Consider the following 21,389-nt stretch of genomic DNA (forward strand, 5'->3'; position numbering starts at 1 on the left):
TGGTCTGCTGCCGCCTCAATCAATTAGTTTTTTATGAGTTATTGTGTCCAACACAAATATTTGTTGGGAAGTAAACTAAGCATTTAAAACACCAAAGTCACACAATAACTGAACGACTGAGGCAGCAGCAGACCAGTAACTCCTGTGTCCTGTTCTCTAAAATCCCTGTTTTAGTGAATGCAGTCTGGTGTGTGTGCAGAGAGCGATATAACGGCTGTTTGTGGTTAAACCAAAAGGATCTTCCAGGTCTCTCTCTGTAGGGATCCTTTCCATAGAGGATGTGTATCAGGTCCATTTGCCCCAAAGAATTACTTGCAGTGTGTTCGTGGCTGCCGGCTGAAGCGATCAACAGGAGTTTTTGTACCTCCAAGTCATTCACTGACCAAAATATGTGGTGCAGGTTTAAAATACCAAAGATCTCCTTAGAGAGTGCGTGAAGAACTTCAAGGCCCGTCAGAGACGTTGTACTTGAGTACGCGGCAGCAGAGACGGAGCATATTACACTCAAACACATGCACACACTGGTGGTCGTCCTCCTCAGCTTACCGTCCATCGGGCTCCTCTTTGGCTGCGTGGAGGGAGATGCCGCGCTGCTGCTGGTCACTCGGAAGTTGGCGGGCAGGGTGTCCGACGCACCCAAGGACATCCCCCTCATGTCTTTGGGCCTGAACTTCTTTCTCCATGAGGGAGCTCGGCGGAAGTTCTTGTCGTCGTCCTGGAGGAGAGGCGTCGGAGGGACGGAGAGAGAAAAGGTGTGTGAAAGAGAGGAGGGTGAGTAACGTCTCACCCAGTTTGTGTGACTGTGCTGCCCAGTGTGTCTGTGTTTGTCACCTCTTCCATCCTCCTGTCTGTGCCGATGGCCAGCAGACTGTTGTATTCACGCTCCAGAGATGCTCTGGCCTAGAAAACAGAGAGAAGAGAGAGGAGCACCGACGGTTACTGAATCCAAACCACACATTTAAATCTGAATTAATACCAGCAGGGCTCCCACTCTACATCAAATACACAACTCCCTGACTAAAAGGTTGAATTTCCACGATATAAAACATGTTTTAAATGTTTTAAACCAACCTTAGAGTAAAGATCTCACACTCTGGCATCTATTTGTCCTTCTAATTATCATTTTGTAACCAAAGCCCCTGAAATTTACACTTTCCTGACTTTGCCTTTTCATTTTGTGTCACCATAACTTAAATCTGCCCCTAAAGAACACCCATATTCATAATAATAAAAGTAACTGAAAGTAATACTGAAACTAATAAAAACTAAACTGAAAACATTTTAATCAGACTCTGAATTCCTTTAATAATCCCCAGGGGGAAATTGCTTTTTGTTACACACAGCTCCAAAAGAATAAGAATAAACTTCAAAGAAAAAATAAATAATAATAAAATATAATTATAATATAATATATAATATAATATAATTAAAAATATAAATATATGAGTATGTATAAAAAATGATGTATTAAAAATTATTACAAATTATTACACAGAGGTAAATTATTGTACCAGGTGAGTCCAGAGTCTTTTAATTATATTAACAATAATAATAATAATAATTAAACATTAAAAATTAAACTAAAACCAGTAACCCCATTCAAATCCATGTCTCTCTCTAATTAAAGAGTTTGGCCTAGACCTGCTCTTTATTGTAAAGCATCTTGAGATAACGCTGTTGTGAATTGGCGCTCTATAAATAAAGATTGATTGATTGAAAGTAAACTGAAAATAAGCAGTAAAAACCAAACGAAATGGAAAATATACAGAATATAATAGCTGTGCTGGTGCTGGTGCTTCACACGGTAGCTGGTGAGACACCTGGCAGCTGTGTGTACCTGTGTGTTCTGCGTGGGGATCTGCAGCAGCAGAGCCAGGGCGTTGTGGTCGAAGGTTTCGTCGAGGGCGAGCAGCGCCCCGTGGACGCCGCTCTCGTAGAGGTTTCCGCTGTACTCCTTCAGCCCGATGGCCTGAACCCAGCTGATCACGCGCTCGTTACTCCACACGAGCACTTCTGAAACGACACAGACACAAGTCCAGCTGGAGGGTGATGCCGTCTGCAGAGATAACGAGATAACTCCTCAGGCGGGTGGGCTCGTCTAGGATTTACCTTGGAGCTCAGTGTGAGACTCTTCCCGTCTCCTCTCCAGCTCCTTCCTGTCATAGTTGAGCCTCCTGAGACTCATCACTCCACACTGAAAGCTGTTCCTGTTGTACAGACACAAACGCAGATGTTTGCAGTTTATTTGGATCCCAATCATTCGTCTACTCATCACACTGACAGCAGTTGAGGTCTATGAGGAATAAGCTGGATCAAAGTGAGGTAAACTGTTTTACCTGTGGAAGCTATCCACCATTTTGAGCTGTCCCCTAAGGTCCTTCTTGGTGAGGTGGTCGAGCATGCGGGCGTCCACCAGGGACTCCATGAAGTAGGAGCGGTACTGCGGTAAACCCAGGCTGGGCAGCCACTCGTTACCGATCCACTCGTGGTTCATGTCTCCATACGCCAGCGTCTACAGTCACACAGAAGATGGCTTAACGAGTGTTTGTGAGAGTGATGAGAAGAAGGAGAAAGTGTTGTTCATATATATGAAACTTCTTACTGCTGCAGGAGATTGAATAAAAAATATCCTATTCAATATACATATATTATCACAAACACAGTTTAATCACTGGATAACTCCAGTGGGCCTGGGTCCTGTTTATACATGACTAGTAGCTACAAAAGGTTTTTGAACTGGTCCAGTAGATCACCTCAGCTGGCAGCTGCAAAATGGGCTGTAATGGCTGAAACGTGATCCTTTGGGGAAGCTGAAATCAAAGTAGGTCCACTAAAAGTGCTTGTTTGATCCACTGACAGGCTCAGAGTGTTATTCTAAGTGTGTGACAGTATTATGGAAAGGATCCCTACAGAGAGAGACCTGGAAGATCCTTTTGGTTTAACCACAAACAGCCGTTATATCGCTCTCTGCACACACACCAGACTACATTCACAAAAACAGGGATTTTAGCTCACAGTACACAGGAGCTGCTGGTCTGCTGCTGCCTCAATCAATCAATGTGGATATGCTATTGTGTGGCTTTGGCCTTTTAAAGAGTTAGTTTGAATAAACACCAACATGCTAATACATCAAAGCCACAGCAACTACACCAGCATCTCCTAAGGTTGTCAATGTAAAATTACCGTTTTTGGCAATGGAGTCTGGTGGCTTAGAAGAGAGCGACAAAACAGCTGTTTATGGTTAAACAAACATAATAACACTCCGAGCTTGTCTGTGGTAAAAACATCACTTATGGTGGACGTACTCAGAAGAAGAAGACATATCAGTTATCCTTTAACTTGCTCACTAAATTCTCTTAGTTGTGTCTTCATCATGGCTGGTAAAACATGAGAGGTGAACTGTTGGATGTCACTTTCAACATGAGCATCACAAGCATTCCTCAGTTCACTTTCAGCAGCTTCTTATTTGTGTTTTCAAAATGTTATGGAATTAATACGAGTCTTTTATTCTTCAAAAATCATTTTGGGTGCTTAAAAACTGACTGGAAGTGTATGAAGCACTCTGAAAAGCAGCATGTTCACATGGAAGACACGGTTTGATAAGTGGGACTGTGGCCTTGATGTTATTGTAACAGGAGACGGGTCTTACTGCAGGTGGACTGTGATGTTACTCTGTTCAGAGGCCTTTCATAGCGTCTGTGTGTCTATCTTTACACAGGAAACCCGACTTACTGCACAATAACCACAAGTGACAGAACCTGTGACTGTGACAAACCACTAAACCACAGGTTTCCTTCCTCGCTCCTCTTCTTCAGATAAACAACCACCAGATAAAAAAAAACACTGAGCTGCTTCGAAAACATCAAGGAACACTGAGCTATAAAACTATGGTGTCAGCAAGTATATTATACTGGATAAGATACACAACCTCTTGTTTTTATTTCTTTAGTAGGGAACATGTGAGGGATGCACGTCTGGGGCTTCATCTAATGATTATTTTAGTTGCCACTTAATCTGATGATTACTTTCTAGATTATTTTTTAGGTCTAGAAAATATTAGAAAGCAGTTAAAATGTCCAACAAGTCGTCCAAAAATCCAAAATACTCAATATTTTAGAAGGAAAAACCAAAAGAAGCGCCTGGAACAATAAAAGTTTGGAAAGCTGACTTGAAAATTGACTGAAAATTGTAATTTTTAGGACAAATACTCATCTATTTTATTTTACAGTGAGATGTTCTTGGGGTTAAACAACACTGGAAAGTTTCAGCTGTGCAAAAGCTGCTTTATTAACTTTTCTTTCCCGTACTTCACCTCAAACTGGTGTTCATGTGGTTTGTGTGCCCTTCAAAGCATAAAACTTCCTGTCCTGACGTTGTCTCCTGCAGTTGGTTTGGACTATTTGCTAACAAACACCACCACAGTAAGTGCTTAGTGCTCCACACATGCATGTTGTGAATGCTGCACCCAGAGAGAACAGTGAAACAGATACAGTCACGTCTCCTCTGAGATCGTACAAAAAGAGTGAACACAGACTAGAAGGTGGTGTTAAGAATACTAGAGAGGGAGTGCATAAAGTGGGTTTTTGGGGAACGTGTGCAAACCTGGGCCCAGCTGCCCTCGTCATCCTCCTGGTGTTAGCATGGTTAGAGTGAGCATGGTGAGAAGAACAGAAAGGCGAGGGGTTAGTGAGGCAGCGGTCCGGGGTTAGAGCAGCTTAACGTGGAAAATATCATCCAAAGTAAAATAACAAGCCAGAAAAATTAAAGGGCAACACCCGTGTTTTTAAACCTGGGCTTTACTTGTACATATTTTGATGTCTGAATGACTGGCAGGTGTAAAAAGTTAGTACGGTACATTCAGCTGTTATAAAATCACTGTTTTTGTCAATGGGATCTGGTGTGTCTGACAGCATAATGGACAGGATCTTCTTCAGACTCCACTTCAGACAGTTGTCAGCTGAGGTGATCTACTGGATCAATTAAAAAAAACTTTTTGTACCTTCCAGTCATTTAGAAACCAAAATATGTAAAAGAAAAAAAAAAAAAAAAAAAAAATAGGCCCCAGGATTAAATTTACCGAACTTGCCCTTTAATGGTGAGACATCAAACAGGAAATAAAAATGGCAACAAAACCAAATTGCAGAAGTGGGCGATATGGATAAAATCCTCTATTAATACACTAAAGTTTCTATTTATCAGTTGAGAAATAAGTTAAGAATATGATTTATAAGTACAGGTTGATAAAAACAGTAAGGAATGTGGCAAATCAAGCAAAAATCATCACATTGATTCAGAAAGACTGATCGCAACACATCCTGTGGTTGTTGGTGTGATACAGGAAGAGACATTAAAGCCAGAAGTGGTATAAACTTTATATTGTCTTCTTGTAAATATATGACGTCATATCGCCCAACGCTTGTACATTGTGCTGCTCCACTGCACTTAAAAGATAATGTTTAAAAGATGGCAGTGGGAGCGAGTCCTTCGTGCTTGTGTTCTAATGTTTGGCTGTTTTAGATGCCTTGTTCTGGTTGACTCTCACTAAACTTAAAGCGCTTTTCCATCACACAAGTTTTTGCTCTACCCGACTCGTCTCGACTCTGTTTGGTTGGTTTTCCATTACAGTAGCGTATCTCCTCAAAGTGGGGGGGTCGTCATAGCAAGGTGGCCCGAAACTCCAGCAGTGTAATTTGTATGTGGCACAAACACAAACACACCTGAGGACCTGGAGCGTTTGGTTTGTGTGGATCCGTTCACCTCGTTCACAGGGATAATAAAAACACCCGGTCTGTTTCCAGGTTTAAAAAACAGGGGGTTTGATTCTTGTGAACGAGTCGCTCTCATGACTCATCCAGTGATGTCACTCCCTGATTGGCCAATCAGTGGCCTGCAGTCTGGTGACATCACATTTCCAGCTCGACTCAGCTCGCTTGGAACCCCGAGTAGGTACTAAAATAGTACCTGGTATCAGGTAGTATCACCTGGTGGAAAACCAAAAAGGCAGAGCCGAGTCGAGTAGGTAGTAGTGGAAAAGCGCCATAACAATTAAAACTGTAGAGAAAGTTTTCTTAAAAGCAACTATAGAGCACTAACACACAAAAACACTAACTACTGTTGAAGCAGAAACACAAGTACAGTATGTAAAATCTAAAGGAAGAAACAAGAGAAGCACTGATGCCAACGAGGAAAGAAAAAACGACAAACTAGCAGAAGGAATGAGGTCTTGTTTCAAGCTGCCTGGTGAGACTCCGTGAAGCCAGATTAGCATCAGACTCATCGATCACATTTGTGTGTCAAATAGTGTCCGACTGTGCCGGCGGCAACTTGGAACGAGCCTCGACAGTCACCACAGAAGCGAGACGCCGCCAGCGTCCAGCCAATCAGGGAAGACTAACCGTGGGAGGTGTGGCTGCCATAGTTTCCATTTCTTCATGTGTGACCCAAACGTTTCCTGTTGTCTGATCATGTGACACCCCCCAATGACAAGCGAGAGAAGTGCGTAAAAAAAGAGAGGAAGAGTGATGGAGGACAGAAAGAGAGTGGGATGGAGAGAAGATCAAGAAAACGTTTGTTCATTTTGTTGTTAGCAAAAGAATTCAGCTCAAATCCAAACCAGTCTGCTCCCATCATTAGTTCATGTTAAGTCGGTAAAAGGTTAATACAGTAAAAGTGTCATGCTCAGTCAGGTGAGTGTAAAGTGAGAAAGCTAAGAGGAATCATCCACACTTTGGTGTCACTCAGCTACATGTGTGTGCCCGAATCCTGTCTGTTTCTGCCCGTACCGTTCTCGAGGTCGGCGGGGCAGAGGGGCTGGTGAGAGACATGATTTCCTGGATGGCCAGGCGAAGTTTCAGACGATGCAACGGGTTGCTGATGCCGATCTCCCTCTGGATCTCTGTGTCCGATAGCGCCGACATGATGGCGCCGCTCTTCACGTTGGCACGGCACGCGGCCACGTACCAGGCCGGCATGCCCACCCACAGCTGGCCAGAGGGGGGCAGAGGAGAGGCATCAGTTAACCTGGATACATGCTGCAGGGATGGACTACTTTTGTAGGGCATCCAAAAAGTTAGCATCGCCAATGGATTTTTTTTCCACTGTAGCTTGGATTACTGCAGAAAACTTTATGATACTCACAGGCTTTGTTCAGCTGGATAACCTTCACAAATGACCACTATTATGATTTTTGAAGCATAAATGCAGTAAAAAGCTTGTGTTTAACCTTTAAACTAAGGCTAAGCTAACGTTCTAAACAAATCACACCACGGTCGCTATGCTGCACTACAATCTGATACAACTATTTGTAGAATACAATAAATTGATGAATATGCAAGTTGGAAAGTTTGTGTTGAAATAGTTTTCTGGACAGTGAGTATAAACACAGCTAGAGGCTGTGAAGGCAGACTGGTGAGTGGATGAGTTTCCATGTGCGGCGTGATGATGTTTAACCTCCCAGACAACTTCTGTAATCTCATTTAGCCACTTTTTTAGCAAAAATCGCCTTTTTTAAGACGCGTAAAAGCTTCAAAATTGAAGTGACTGAAGTATTTTATGTTGTATAACAAAAATGGGAAAATATCTTAACCCTGACTTCCACACGAGGACACCAGAAGTAAAAAAAAATGAATAAAAAAAGAAGCTAACTCTGGGTTTTAGGACTCATTCTTCTGTTGACGTGTTGCTGGTGTGAATGGGATTCAGAAGAGTTGCATACCTCGAGCCAAACAACCACCGTTGGTCCGTCCCACTGGGCGAATGGCAGGCCCTGCCTACGAGCCTCCTCCAGTAATTCATGCCTGAGACACAAAATATAATGTAAAGCCAAAACGCAACAGAAGCCCACACACATATGCAGCAACTCACCCAAATCCACAGAACCCACCGCAAACGCCCCGATATGCACTCAGTCAAATTCACCTTTGAAACACACATGTACACAAACCCAAAGACATGCATTCTAAAAACAGAGAGCAGGAGTCTGAGAGAAAACAAAGACACTGAAACCCAGGAAGAGTCAAACAGAGACATGCTCATGAGGAAAACCTCCCACAGAATTATTACCATCATTAAAGATGGGAACAAACCCCTGGCCCAGGAGGACCAGTCGTGCTCGTCAGAACCTCCTCAGTTTAACCATGAACATCATTAGTCAGCAGAGTTTTCTCCCAGAACCAGTGCTCTGAGAGTCCACTTAGAACACGACTTTAGTACGGATGCACTTGCTCTACAACTGTAGGCGGCATAACATGCATAGAGGGGAAGTATTGAGGGCAAGAAAACACTTGCAATGGCTTTCTAAATTCTGTACATCCACTTCATGCACATTCTCAGTTTGTAATGAAGGAACGATGCCATTTAGCAGAGAATCCATGGAGAAGGCAGCTTCTCTGAAAGTCGTTTCAGCTCGGTAACATGCCAAAAAGTCTTAACTGATGCTATAAAATGAGGAGAGCCGGTGTTCATGGCCACTAGATGGAGCTGTGTGCCGCATGTCACTGATAACCAACAAGACCATCCTCTGTTTGGCAGATGTGCTTTTATGAAAAGATTAACAGAGGCACTAAAAACTTAGCTTTGATTCAAATCTGAGGACATTTACAGGAACACAGTGAAAATGTCGAAGTGTCTTATATGAGCTTTTCTTAATTTGTGGACAAAAAGACAACTATTTGGTTAAATTCTTCCATTAACCATGTTTCCTGTAGTTGTAGTGCATAACTTTCATGCTCCAATCGGAAAACTGCGAGAGGAAAATGTGTCACTCACAAAAAGTCAGCACACACACATTCCTGTTAGTTAAGCTCCTCTGTGGAAAGCAGGGTAAAGAGCAGCACGGAAAAGCCATCAGACATTCGGAGGGACAGTTGTTGGGGAGGGGGGGTCCTCAGAGTTATTGGTGAGGTCAACGTGTGGAAGCCGAGTGTGGAAAGAAGAGAAGGCAAAGCAAAAGCACAAAAGCAATATGAACCAACTTACCCGGTCTTTGGACTACACATGGAATGAGAAGGGGGTGATAAAAAAAAAGAAGAGGGAGGTTGACAAAACAATACAGAGAAAGAATGAAGTAACGCTACTTTAAGAGCTACATGGAAGCAAAAACAACCGTCATGGTGTCGGTAATTTGTTTGCACAAAACTGGGAATGAAGGGGAAAAAAAACATAGAAGAGTTGTGGGAGATGGCTGCGATGGAAACGACTGGGTGTGGGGTGGAAGAAGATGAGCTGATAGGAGTGAGCGTGAGCCAGGTGGCAGGGAGTGAGCGTCGGAGTCAGCCCTGGACTGCAGCAGGAGCATCAAACCCACAGAAACACTCATGGACTTTTACATTATTATCACTTCATATGTAAATATATACACATTCTGTATAGTAGGGTGGCATCTTCTCATTTTTAAACTGTTTTTTCTCAGGCTACAAACACTGTGGAGAAAACTGAGGGGGTGGGGGAGCCGTCGGGAGGATACTTACTTCTTCTGCAGCTTCCTGTTCTTCTCCGCGGGGCCTCCTAAGGTGCCCATTCCTAAACCATCCTTGGGAGAGCTCTCTGCCTCGGGGGTGCCGGCTACGAGCGTAAACAAACACCGTGTTCAGAGATGTGACAGGGCCAGGAAACACAGCAATACCGGTACTCTGGGATTCCACTGTATTTACATAAACATGTGCCGTGCCTGGTGTCTGACCTTGGCTCGGGGAGTCCTTGCTGGGAATGCTGGGTCGGCCCTTCTCCTTCTTCCCAAAGAGGCGTCCAATGGAAGACTTGATGCTCTTCTTCTTGGCGGCTTTGTTGAGGGAGTCCTGGCTGCTGTTACTACTGCTGGGGTTGCTGCCCTGGCCGTCCTGCAGGCCGGCCAGACTGTGGGACCAGAGGGGTAGTGATTAAGACGGAGAGATGTCATCGGGATAAACCCCTTGAGATGCATCATCTTGTTTTCCCCAACAAACACTCACAAAATTAAGAGCACAAAACACAATAGAAAGAAAATCAAAAGATGAGAAAAGAAAGCATTGTTAAATAAGCAGCATGGTGAGCAGATGTTTACAGGTAACTTATTCCAGTCAGAAGGAGCCGGAAACATTAAAGCTTTGTTACCAACTTCCTTAAACACAAAGGGGAACATGCAGAAGATCCGACTGAAATTATGTATAAAGAACAAAAAGAGTTTTAGACAATAGGCAAAGCTAAAGTTAATGCATTCAGAAATACACTGATGCCAGTGAAATTGACATTAGTATCAACAGAGCGCCACTTGAGTGCAGTGAAGGGACGGGGAGTCTTACCCTCGAATGTCTCTGATGTCCTCATGGCTCGCGGCGTGCCCTGCCTCCCTGTTCAGGCGCATAGAGCGTGGAGTGGTGGGGGGAGACGTCTCACAGTGGATGGTGGCCTTGTCATCCTGAGCAGACTGTGAGAGAGACGCATGTTAATGAGGTGGGACACACTGGATCTCAGTCTGACCATGAGGTAAAAAAAAAAAAAAAAAAAAAAGATAAGAATGCCCTTTATTCTGCACATACAGCTGTTAAGTAGAAAGCTGGTTCATTAATGAACATTTCTAAATGCACCAGGCAGCTACAGCCCATGTGGTCTGAGACCAGTTCTAACATTCTGTGCATCAATAGGAGACAAAAGCAGAATGATGACTTCATTTTAGAGGCAAAAATGAAGATGCAAAGAATCAGGACAGACCACAAACACATCTGAGCAGGCTACATGTCTAAGCACTGGAGATGGAGATGGTTTAACTTTTTCCAAATAAAGGTTGGGCTTAACTATTCACAACTGCAATCTAAACCTAAGTAAGGAACATTATGTCCTGACAAAATGTTTCATCAAAGTACTGAAACACCAACCTGGTGCCACAGCACCTGGTAGAACAGTTTAAACAACTTATTCATTCATCTCTTCTATCTGTTGTCTCTACGTTTCACTGTCATATTAAATCAGATGTAGGATTTGGACATTTTGAGTCATTCAGGGCAACAAATAAAAACTACTTTCCTCATTCACTGATTAACAGTTTGATGTTTGTGCCTGGTGAAAAATTCACGCTTTGTCCGAGCAACAGTCTCAGAGTTTCAATCTGCTAAGATGTAAACCAGAGAACAGCGGCACATTTTTTACATTTAAGAATCAATTATCAAAAAATAGTTGCAGACAAGTTGCTAAAGATTTAATTGCAACACCTTCGTATGTTAAGGAAAGGGATTTTAAAAGTGTACACAGGAGCATCCGTTTGTACCGGATACATCGTGGGATGGAATGGAGAACTTAAAGTGGAAAACTGTGGGTTGTACTTGGTCGGTAGGGTTTGAAGATGAGGGAGTGGAGATAATAAAAAAAAAAAAAAAAGAGGCAGCTGACAGAGCCCAGTGAAGCAGGTCTCTAGTTTACCTTCCTGCGGTGCTTGCGCAGGTCGCTAGGCTGAAGCGTGGCAAAAAAGGAGAGAGGAGAAAAGCAGTTAGTGAGACGCACAACAGAGCAGCGGTGGAACCAAGCCATGCACAAACACACAAGAGCAGGAAATCAGAACAAGATATACATTTACCCATCTATACCGGGACGGGCGCGCGCGCGCGTGCGCGCGCGCGCGCGCACACACACACACACACACACACACACACACACACACACACACACACACACACACACACACACACACACACACACACACACACACACACACACACACACACACACACACACACACACACACACACACACACACACACACACACACACAGCAGAGATTCAGAGAAACTGTCAGTATAATTGTGCAGCGAAGACGTGCAATTCTTAGGAAAATAAAGTCTGCAGGATCACCACTGCACCCGAGCAGGAGACAATACAAAAAAAACAGGCTGAAGGTTGGGTCAGGATGGTGGGATGGGTGCAGCCTCATTGAAGGAAACTGACAAAAAGGAAGGCCAACTTTTACACCAGCATATATTTTCAGAGGAAGAAAAGCCTTGATGAAATGTAATTATGTTTGTGTGTGTTGGATCTGAAGGAACCCTTTAAAAGTCACACAAGAACCCAAATAAAGTCAACAATTAAGGCAGCAGCAGACCAGCAGCTCCTGTGTTCTGTTCTCTAAAATCCCTGTTTTTATGAATGTAGTCTGGTGTGTGTGCTGTTTGTGGTTAAACCAAAAGGATCTTCCAGGTCTCTCTCTGTAGGGATCCTTTCCATGATGCTGTCACACACTTAGAATAACACTCTGAGCCTGTCAGTGGATCAAACAAGCTCTTTTAGTGGACCTACTGTGATCAGAGATAAAACGGCTGCTTGCTGAGCTGATCCACTGAGCCAATTTCACACTTTTGGTACCTGCCCGTCATTACAACACCAGAATATGTAAACATTCAAGAGTTATCCTTGTCCTGTCAGCACGCCTGACAATACAATGAGCTTTTTATCTTCAAGGTTATCTGAATGGGTTTGCTTTATGGGGTATTACACCTTTGGCCAAAGGCAGTGTGACACCTGAATTTATGAACCAGCTCTGTACTAGTCATATTTTCCACTGTGCACTAAAAAAGGGGGAGGACTTTTTCCCCCCGCTGCATTCCTCACAGGCCTGGCATTAGCAGAGCAAATAAACCATCAGCGTGCCACATTTCTATCTGGGTTTCTCTTGCCCCCAGGAGGAAAATACCTAATCACTCATTTCCTTTCCTCAACTGATACACTGAGGCGAGGGCAAGGAAGAGATTAGTGAGCTATAAAAGGGAAACAGGAAGAGGAAATTGAAGGGGTGAGCAGAAAATTCATTTAATCACCCAAAATGTTCCTTTTCTTCCAGCGTCTTCTTATTTAGGAATTAGGGCATTTTGACTAGTTCCACTGATGCTTCTGAGACAGATGTGATAGTTTACCAAGGCAAACACAGCTATGTTAGTGCTCACAGTCAGTTCTCAGGCATCATCTGCCAAACTAAGGCAGCACTCCTCTCATGTCTGTAATGTTTGACAGCCCGAGTTCAATAAACTTCGTGAACTGATAGAACAGAGTGCTAGCTTCTCCCTACAACACTTCTACAGTATTTGAATTACAATTACAAGACAATGCATGACGACTTCATCATTCTATCCGTAACACTGATGACGTATAAATGCTCCTCCTCCCCGAGCAAGGACTGAACAAACGCTGGTACTGCTTGAACCCGTGTTAATTCTTGCAATCTCAAGATCACAAATTCCTGAAAGGACTGACTGATGAGTAATTCCAGCTCGAGCCTTAACAGGAAAACCAGTGTGGTTCCCAAGAACCAAACCCTGTTACAGGAGGTGGCCCTCCAGTAACAGGACAGATCCTACAGTTATTTGTATATCTGCACACGTAAATGCACTTAAGTTATGTGTGCAGATCAAAACAAGGCTCTGGGAGTTGGAGGACTGTTACTCAGCCCTGTGTCTGACACAAAGAAAGGCAGCCCTGCTCACCTGTGTGCAGCCTGGAGCAGCACACAGGTGAGCAGGAGGAGCTCACAGGAGGGGAAGAGGTGTGTGCTCAATGTGTTTGTTCTGTAAGTATTGGCCATAAAAGGGAATTCTGATCACCGGTTTGGAGGCGTGTCTCGTTTTTAACTCATTGTTCAAATACTCACATGTATCTAGAATATCGTATGTAGTATAGTACTTCAGTTCTTCGGTATTATTCCACTGATGAATAGCTTCTTGTAGGTTTATGCTGGTTTTTCATTTTGCTAAATCCTGCAAATATCAAACTGTCCTGTGAAGCTTGAATATTCCATCTTTGCATTGCACTGGTGATCTGCAATCAAACTCTAATACACTGTTTCTTTTTTTCTTCTTAAATTATTTTTCTGTACATTGCCTTTTTTTTTGTTCTTTTTATATTTATAATTGTTTTTGCCTATGTGAAGGGAAACGAGCAAAGTAAGATTTTCATTGCTCAGTGTTACTGTGTATTTTTCACTGTGCACATGACAAATAAACATCTTCTATCTCTTGTATCTCTTGGCTGTTTTCACTACACAGTCCATCCCAGGTGAACCTACAGCTCCTGGAAAACACCCACCTGCCAGGTGTATGTGTGAAAAGTGCCTGTGCCTAACTGGAGAACTGATCCCATTCAACAATGGTAGTCAATGTACTAGAGCGCCCCTCTGAGGCTGAATTTTAACTTAAAGTCTTCCGTTTTCTCCTCTATTAACCATTTTACTGCTGATAGAACAGGGAGGCAGAAAGGTTCCTCTTTCAAGACTAGTCTTTTAGGCAAACTGTGTAATTCTTCTTATTTATAACATAACAGATTTAGACAAAAAGATCTGGTTGCTGCTTTCATAAACTCAACTACACTACACTACACTAAACACAGAATCACAGTTATTCTCAGGGCAAAGTGATGCACTTGGAACACAAAGTGGAAAAACGTTTCCTCCCGTGTGTGCCCTGTGTGCATTTGGAAAAATCAATAGGAAAAGGACGGAGAGGAAGAGGCAGACTGCACCCACCCGGGGAGAAAAGGAAGGGAGCTGTGGAGAGATCTGCAGGTACCTGGAAGCATGGTGCATAGCTATAAGGCTGAGGGGGAGGGCTGAAGCCAGATGCACCATAGGGCAGGTAAGTTACTGTCTGCTGGGAGAGGGAGCTCTGGATGATGTAGGGGTCATTGCAATACTGCTACGGGGCAGGGGGCAGTTACATATACACATGGTTACATACTCTGATACATGCACACAACATATTAGTACACTAATCACACAGAAATGAGAGGAGACAGCATAAATACACAGAGTCCACATGGAAGGACAAACTGTGTTAAACATATGTGGAAGAACACAAACTACAACAGACTAAACTACAAGAGGACGACAAACAAAAACACCAACGAAATAATCACAAAGGAAACTATAATCTATCATTCATCCTGAGGTATAACTTGAGTTTAATGTGCTATTCAGTGCAGATGTGTGATCCTGGTTGGGAAACATATGATAGCAAAGGAAGTGTTACCAAGGTCATGACACCCATGCGGTCCAGTTCTCTGTTGGGGCTGCGAGGAATGCGTCTGGGGGTCGAGTGGCCAGAGCCTGGGGGGGAGCCGCCCAAGGAGGAGCCCGCACACAGTGACGGAGGGATGGAGCTCATTGAGCGGAAACGTCCTCCCAGGCTGTCGCCACTGCCCACCCGGCACTCGATCTCCTCTGCCCGGATGGCTGTGCTCTCCTTCTCCTCCTGGATCATCCTGCAACCGTAACGGAGGGAGGGAGGCGTTACGATACGCTTACGACAGTCCAAGGTGAAGACATTAAGGTCATGTGAAGCAAAGTTTGGTATCCATGTAGCTGCTGGTACCTAATTTCATTGTTGATAGCGTCCAGCTGCTCCTGCAGCATTAAGGCGAGGGTCTGTGCATCAGCCTGGCCACCAGGGGACAGCAGGTCCACCGAGCTGAAAATCGTCTCTCGGTCCTCCTCCAGGTCTGAGGCGTCCATGTCGCTCTCAAAGGCCTGGGCCACGTTTGCCAGAACGTTGGCCTGCTGCATGCGCTCCCACTCCTGCTCGTTCAGTGTCTGCACCTGGATTAATCCATACAGGTGTGAAACAGGGCATGGAGAGAAAGTAGAGGGACAAATGAAGAGCATTTCGACAGGAAAAAGCAGATATTGAAAACAAGAAAAGGATTTAAAAAAAAAAAAAAAACAGAGAGAGAAGGCAGGAGGGATATGAGAGAATGAGAGAGTATTTGTCATTAATGCACCACACAGACAAGTAATTATCACCATTATCTCTGCTACACTGACTTACATGTCGCTGATGTCCAGAGTGGAAGCAAACAGAAAGAAATGGAAAAGAAGAAAATCATCAAAAAGAAGTCAAACCTTAGACTAAAACAGGTAGAGGAAGGAAAAAGGGACACGAGACAAATAAGCACATTATAAGGAAGACAACACAAAAACAGTAATAAGTTCAATTATTTCAAAGGGGGAAAGAACATAAGGAAATAGACTTCAAGGATAACTTCAGTATTTTCTAACCTGGGACCCATTTTTGGTTCAAGTTTTGAAAGTGATCCAGTGGATCACCTCAGCCGGCAGCCACCAAAGGGGCTGCAATGGCTGCAACGTGATCCTTTGGTCAAAGTAGGTCCACTAAAAGTGCTTGTTTTAGCCACCGACAGGCTCAGAGTGTTATTCTAAGTGTGTGACAACATCATGGAAAGGATCCCTACAGAGAGAGACCTGGAAGATCCTTTTGGTTTAACCACAAACAGCCGTTATATCGCTCTCTGCACACACACCAGACTACATTCATTAAAACAGGGATTTTAGCTCAGAGAAAACAGAACTGGCTGGACTGCCACTGCTTCAGTTAATTAGTTTGTTTGTGTGGGTATGTGTTACACAAATATTGCGGTGAATCCGAACTTAAAACACCAAAGTCACACAATAACACAAACAAACTTATCAACCGAGGCAGCAGAAGACCAGAAATGTCTGTGTTGGAGGGTAAAATCACTGTTTTTGTCAATGAAGTCTGGTGGCTTTAAAGAGTGCGATAATATGTCTGTTTCTGGTTATTTAGTCACTTCGAACCCAAATATGTAAAAATAGGGCCCAGGTTTAAAGATACTGTAGTTCTCCTCTTAACAGCTAACAGGATATTGGTTAATTGACTTGTCAAAATACCTGAACACACATGATTTCTGGTCAAAGTTCTCAGTTTCTCATAGTATTGGATGATGCTGGTCAGCGATTATGCTACATAAACAGTCTGTTAAATTATCAGCCTAAATCACGAGGGATGAATCTATAGCGGACGTGTGGATGTTCTTCCTCAACAGAAGAGGAGCTGGGAGCTTACCTTAGATGGTTCGTCTCGGAGCGCCGCCATCCGTCCCTTCTGAGGCCGTCTCAGCACAAGAGCGCTGCTGTAATGGTCTGAGTTACTGTCCATCATTGAGGAAGCCGACACTGGATACCTGAAGTCTGGAGTGCTGCCCAGCTGAGAGCGTCTGGAAAAACACATTTAAAAAAAAAAAATAATAAAAAAATCAATCAATCAGGAAGTCTCTTGGGGGGGTTAGAAGTTGAGACTGGGAGCTCCACCAGTTAACCGTCTTACCCGTGCAGTAAGGAGTTGCTCCTGCTCCTGCCCTGCTCGTTCTCTGCCCTCATAGTCTCAATCTGGATCAGGAGCTGCTCCTATGGAAGGAGATATTTTAAAAATACCATTACAGCTAGCAGTTCTACATTATCTAACATAACGAAACGTATTACAAGTGGGGAAGAATCAGCCTCAGACTTAAACTATGATCCATTACCTTCTCATGGTGAGACTCCTCAATCAATTTCTTGGTGTGCTCCAGTTCTCTTATGAGGGCATTCTGAACAGAGACAGAAATAACTCGTCATGGGACACAAACAACAGTAAACCATCACTGCACCACTGATCACACTCATGTACCACACACCTTATCCTCCAGAGCAGACATCCTCTCTTTGAGGTGAAGCTGGAGTCTCTCGTTGGACTCTGAAAGGAGTTTGTCCACCGTCTCGGACAGACGCTTGTTGTGCTCCTCGTTCATCTTCTCTCGCTGCCGTGCCTGAGCACAAAGTAGAAGAACAGGTATAAAAAGGTATTCGTATGTTAAAGGGAGAACTGTGGTATTTCTGAACTTTGTTTGTGTTATTGTGAGACTTTTTAAAGGATTTGCATGAATCCTGTGTTCTGTGAGATAAAATTAGTGCTTTTGTCAATGGAGTCTGGTGGACAACAAAATGTGTTAAAAAAAAATGGGGCCAGGTTTTAAAAATGAGGTTATTCTTTAAGACAAGTCTGAATAGTAGTTAAAAAAAGTGGCCCAGTGTAGTGTCAGTGCTCTTTCTCACCCTGAGCAGTTCCTGGTTCTTCTCCTCCAGCTGAGCTTCCATCTGCCTCAGTCTCTCCTCCACGTTTCCATGGCGTTCCTCTGCCTGAAAACAAAAAGAAACATGATCTTTTCCCAACTGAGATCCCAAAGTGTCCCAGTATGCTCAGTCCTCTCAGAGCTAATGAGGGTGTCTCTAGCTCTAGGCTATGATCTCCCCCCTACAGTGCTTTGTCATCCATCCCGCAGAAGGACCTCTCTAAGAAAAGGCTTTAGTCTGGGGCTTGGGTGCAAAGCCCAAATCCTTATCCTATGGATGGGGTCACCAACATGAACAGCCTGGGAAGCAAGCATCTATATAATAAGCCGACGTACAGCTAGAAGGTCCAGAGTCATGCACCAGCTGCATTGGGAGAGGACAGCAAAGCAGTGCGAACCACAGAAAGACTAAAATAAAAACAGCAGTGAAGCAAAACTACAATTAAATCATCACGGCTCTACCAAGAACATCAGGCATGTTTATGCGAATAATGATTACTGCCTCATGAAACAACAGTTAAAGGATAACTTCAGTATTTTTATTTTGTTTTACATATTTTGGGTTCAAATTGACCACAACAAGTCAGCGGCATTCAAAGTAAGTCACTAAAAGTGCTTGCTTTTGTGCCAGACAACATTATATCCCTACAGAAAGAGACATTTAAGATCCTTTTTGTTTATCCACAATCAGCTGTTATGTTGCCCTCTGCAAAGACACCAGACTCCATTGACAAAAACACTTATTTTACCTCACATAGCACAGGAGTTGATCGTCAAATGCTGCATCAATCTGTTAGTTTGTTTGTGTTACACAAATATTGTGCTGGATTCTTTAGAACACCAAGTCGCACAATAACACAAAAAAAACAACCAATCAAGGCAGCAGCAGACCAACAATTCCTGTATTCTGTGAGGTAAAATTACCATTTTTTTCAGTGGAGTCTGGTGTGTGTGCAGAGAGCGATATAACGGCTGTTTGTGGTTAAACCAAAAGGATCTTCCAGGTCTCTCTCTGTAGGGATCCTTTCCATGATGCTGTCACACACTTAGAATAACACTCTGAGCCTGTCAGTGGATCAAACAAGCTCTTTTAGTGGACCTACTGTGATCAGGTACAGTTGCCCCTACAGATAACATTACAGCCTGTCTCCCAGTTGCCAGCTGAGGCGATATACCAATGCCAAAACTTCTTGTATCTACTTGTCATTTCAAACCCAAAATATACGCCCCATGTTCAAAATACAGGAGTTACCCTTTAATTCAATGTTTTATCAGCCTATTGACTCTTATTTATGTAAGAGCCAATAGGCCTGTAAACAGTTTTCTGAGGGACAGCCTGTTCCAGTTTCTAGTGGCTCGAATGGGCAGGGTCTCCACAAGTCTTTGAGCAAATCAGCTGGCACTTCCTGTTTGTGTTAGACACCGAGCATTAAGAGTTTTCTGTGTTTGATAAAAAAAAAAAAAACACAAAGGAGGTACCAGCATGAAGCTCAGATCACCACAGCTCACTAGCACAGGAGGCACAAACACACAGGCGTACAGAGAGAAGGCCAAGTCAGCGCCGGGGGTCAGGCTCCATAAGACACCACAGCATTTTGATATATAGTCTGACACTGCGCTTAACCAGGCACTTGTGATGTGAAGGATAGGAAGAACTATATTTTTGTTTAGAATTTTTACTATTTTAAAAAAGGCACAATCATTTTTTTCTCCAGCTGTTCTGGAAATGTTACTACTACTATTGGTTTCTACTGGCCGAGTTAAGCTCAGTAACAGAATATTACTGAGTTCCCCACTATCCAGGAGGACAGTTTTAGCTCCGAGAGAGTAAAACTGATCTACCTTCTTCTGAGTCTTAGTGCCTTTAGAGCCACACAGAACACACTAAGGGTTTGAAAAAAGGAGGTGGTATGAAGGCATGAAGACCACACACAGACGGAGCATGACAGACAGACACAAAGATATGAGAGAGAGGAGAAAACAGGGGAGACTTTTAATGTGAACTTAAGCACAGTTAAACATCACGTTTGGAGGGAGACAACGGACAGATGCAACAGCGGGTCATGACTGTAATGACCGTTGTCACTTGAAGACAGAACAGGTAGACAAACGGATGGCATATTTTATTGTTTTCAGTGACAGTGAAGCTTTTTGCTCTACTGAGCGCCCTGAACACCACGAGTTGAAAAAAAACTTATACTTAGAGCGGAAAAAACACCTGCCATCATTTGCAGTTTTTCCTATTGTCCAATTGGCTGAATTGTTAGGAGGGCCATAACATAGACCAGCTAGTTCAAGTCAAAAGTATTTTACAATACTAGCACCAGGGTCTGTAATAGGACATAAATGGTATAAATTACCTCAGAATCAGTGCAGCAATTAGCTAGCTAGCTAACAACATATTAAAAACAATGTATGTCATTATAAATATAAAGCCCCTGTATTTTCTAATAGCTGCACTGATGTAATTTATACTTTGTTTAAGTAGTTACCGAGCAATTTCAAAAAGAAAAAGATGCCTAAAGCTGCTGTTCAGAGCACCTCACGTTTAGCAACCTGCAAAAAGTTCTCGACTGATCGGGGCCAAACACAATGAGCGACGTCATATCAGACAGGCGATGGTGATGGAATAATTGTGCAACAAGCTCCCTCCAAGTATGAGAGGGTGGAGAACAGAAGAGATGATTTATATCATGGCAGCAATATCAAAACATACCCAAGCGTTTCTTTCCATTTCTAAGCACGTCTGTCTAACTGCCATGTTCTATATCACAACCGCTAATTTCCTCAGAGGAAATTAGTCAGGACAAGTGGAAATACGTGGAAGTAAAAGGCTCAGATGGGACGTGAGGCAGAGGAGTGAGAACAAGACATCTGAACAGGTAAAAACATTTGATTAAAACATTTGCATAGGACAACTTTCATGTAAATCTGTGATATAGAAAAAGGCCTAAGAGACTTGTTTTAGTCTGTCAAGCTGCAGTGTTATGTGTAAAACGTACTTCAGTTCAGTGCTATTTATAGTTTATTTTGTTTTCTGTTATTCATTTTTTTGTCTTTTTCCTGTGCAAAATCATCAATCTCTTTATTTTCTTTTAATCTTCGTCTTATGTGCTTATTGACAGCATAAATTCAAACCCACTTAAATCAGATTAATAAAGAAAAGAATTAAGTAAAAGACAGACAAGCAGCTGCAGAACGGACAAAGATCAGTAGCTTCCTGATAAACTCTAAAAGACTCAGATGAGAAGAAGAGTGAATGCTAACTGAAACTTCAGACATGTAGTGGGAGCCAGCTCCAATACTAATAAGGTGCTAAATCGCCTGTGTAGGTTCAGCAGCGACATGTGTTGTCCAAGACAAAGACTCAAACTATAAATGGATAAAAACATGAGCGAAACCTCTAAAAATAGGCCCCTGTGGATATTTGGAGTAACATAAACAATGGCTTCCTCAGCAGCTCTTCCTCTGCAGGGAGCTCCTGGTTGCTGTGATGTAAAGGAACTGATCCAACA

At 43.1% G+C, this 21,389-nt stretch overlaps 1 protein-coding gene across 6 annotated transcripts in view; it reads right to left on the minus strand.

The window, feature by feature from the left end:
• The window catches only part of ppfia1 (PTPRF interacting protein alpha 1), a 46,683-nt gene that overhangs the window by 2,551 nt on the left and 22,743 nt on the right, over positions 1-21,389 (minus strand). For 2 of the 6 annotated variants that reach the window (XM_070832239.1, XM_070832246.1), the window contains exons 10-29: positions 17,858-17,941; positions 17,440-17,571; positions 17,290-17,352; positions 17,091-17,170; positions 16,830-16,980; positions 15,321-15,544; positions 14,979-15,210; positions 11,392-11,421; positions 10,278-10,402; positions 9,680-9,852; positions 9,468-9,561; positions 7,715-7,796; positions 6,783-6,983; positions 6,396-6,458; positions 4,603-4,629; positions 2,337-2,512; positions 2,110-2,207; positions 1,838-2,013; positions 832-900; positions 547-715 (exon numbers count right to left, since the gene is read on the minus strand). In XM_070832239.1, the coding sequence (XP_070688340.1) occupies positions 547-715; positions 832-900; positions 1,838-2,013; positions 2,110-2,207; positions 2,337-2,512; positions 4,603-4,629; positions 6,396-6,458; positions 6,783-6,983; positions 7,715-7,796; positions 9,468-9,561; positions 9,680-9,852; positions 10,278-10,402; positions 11,392-11,421; positions 14,979-15,210; positions 15,321-15,544; positions 16,830-16,980; positions 17,091-17,170; positions 17,290-17,352; positions 17,440-17,571; positions 17,858-17,941 (2,449 nt within the window). Of the gene's footprint in view, positions 1-546; positions 716-831; positions 901-1,837; positions 2,014-2,109; positions 2,208-2,336; positions 2,513-4,602; positions 4,630-6,395; positions 6,459-6,782; positions 6,984-7,714; positions 7,797-8,976; positions 8,989-9,467; positions 9,562-9,679; positions 9,853-10,277; positions 10,403-11,391; positions 11,422-14,978; positions 15,211-15,320; positions 15,545-16,829; positions 16,981-17,090; positions 17,171-17,289; positions 17,353-17,439; positions 17,572-17,857; positions 17,942-21,389 lie in introns of all 6 variants that reach the window. The other 4 variants (XM_070832262.1, XM_070832267.1, XM_070832231.1 and 1 more) reach the window with 3 other exon arrangements.

The sequence above is a fragment of the Pempheris klunzingeri genome, chromosome 1 (genome assembly GCF_042242105.1).
Source record: "Pempheris klunzingeri isolate RE-2024b chromosome 1, fPemKlu1.hap1, whole genome shotgun sequence".
NCBI lineage: Eukaryota > Metazoa > Chordata > Actinopteri > Acropomatiformes > Pempheridae > Pempheris > Pempheris klunzingeri.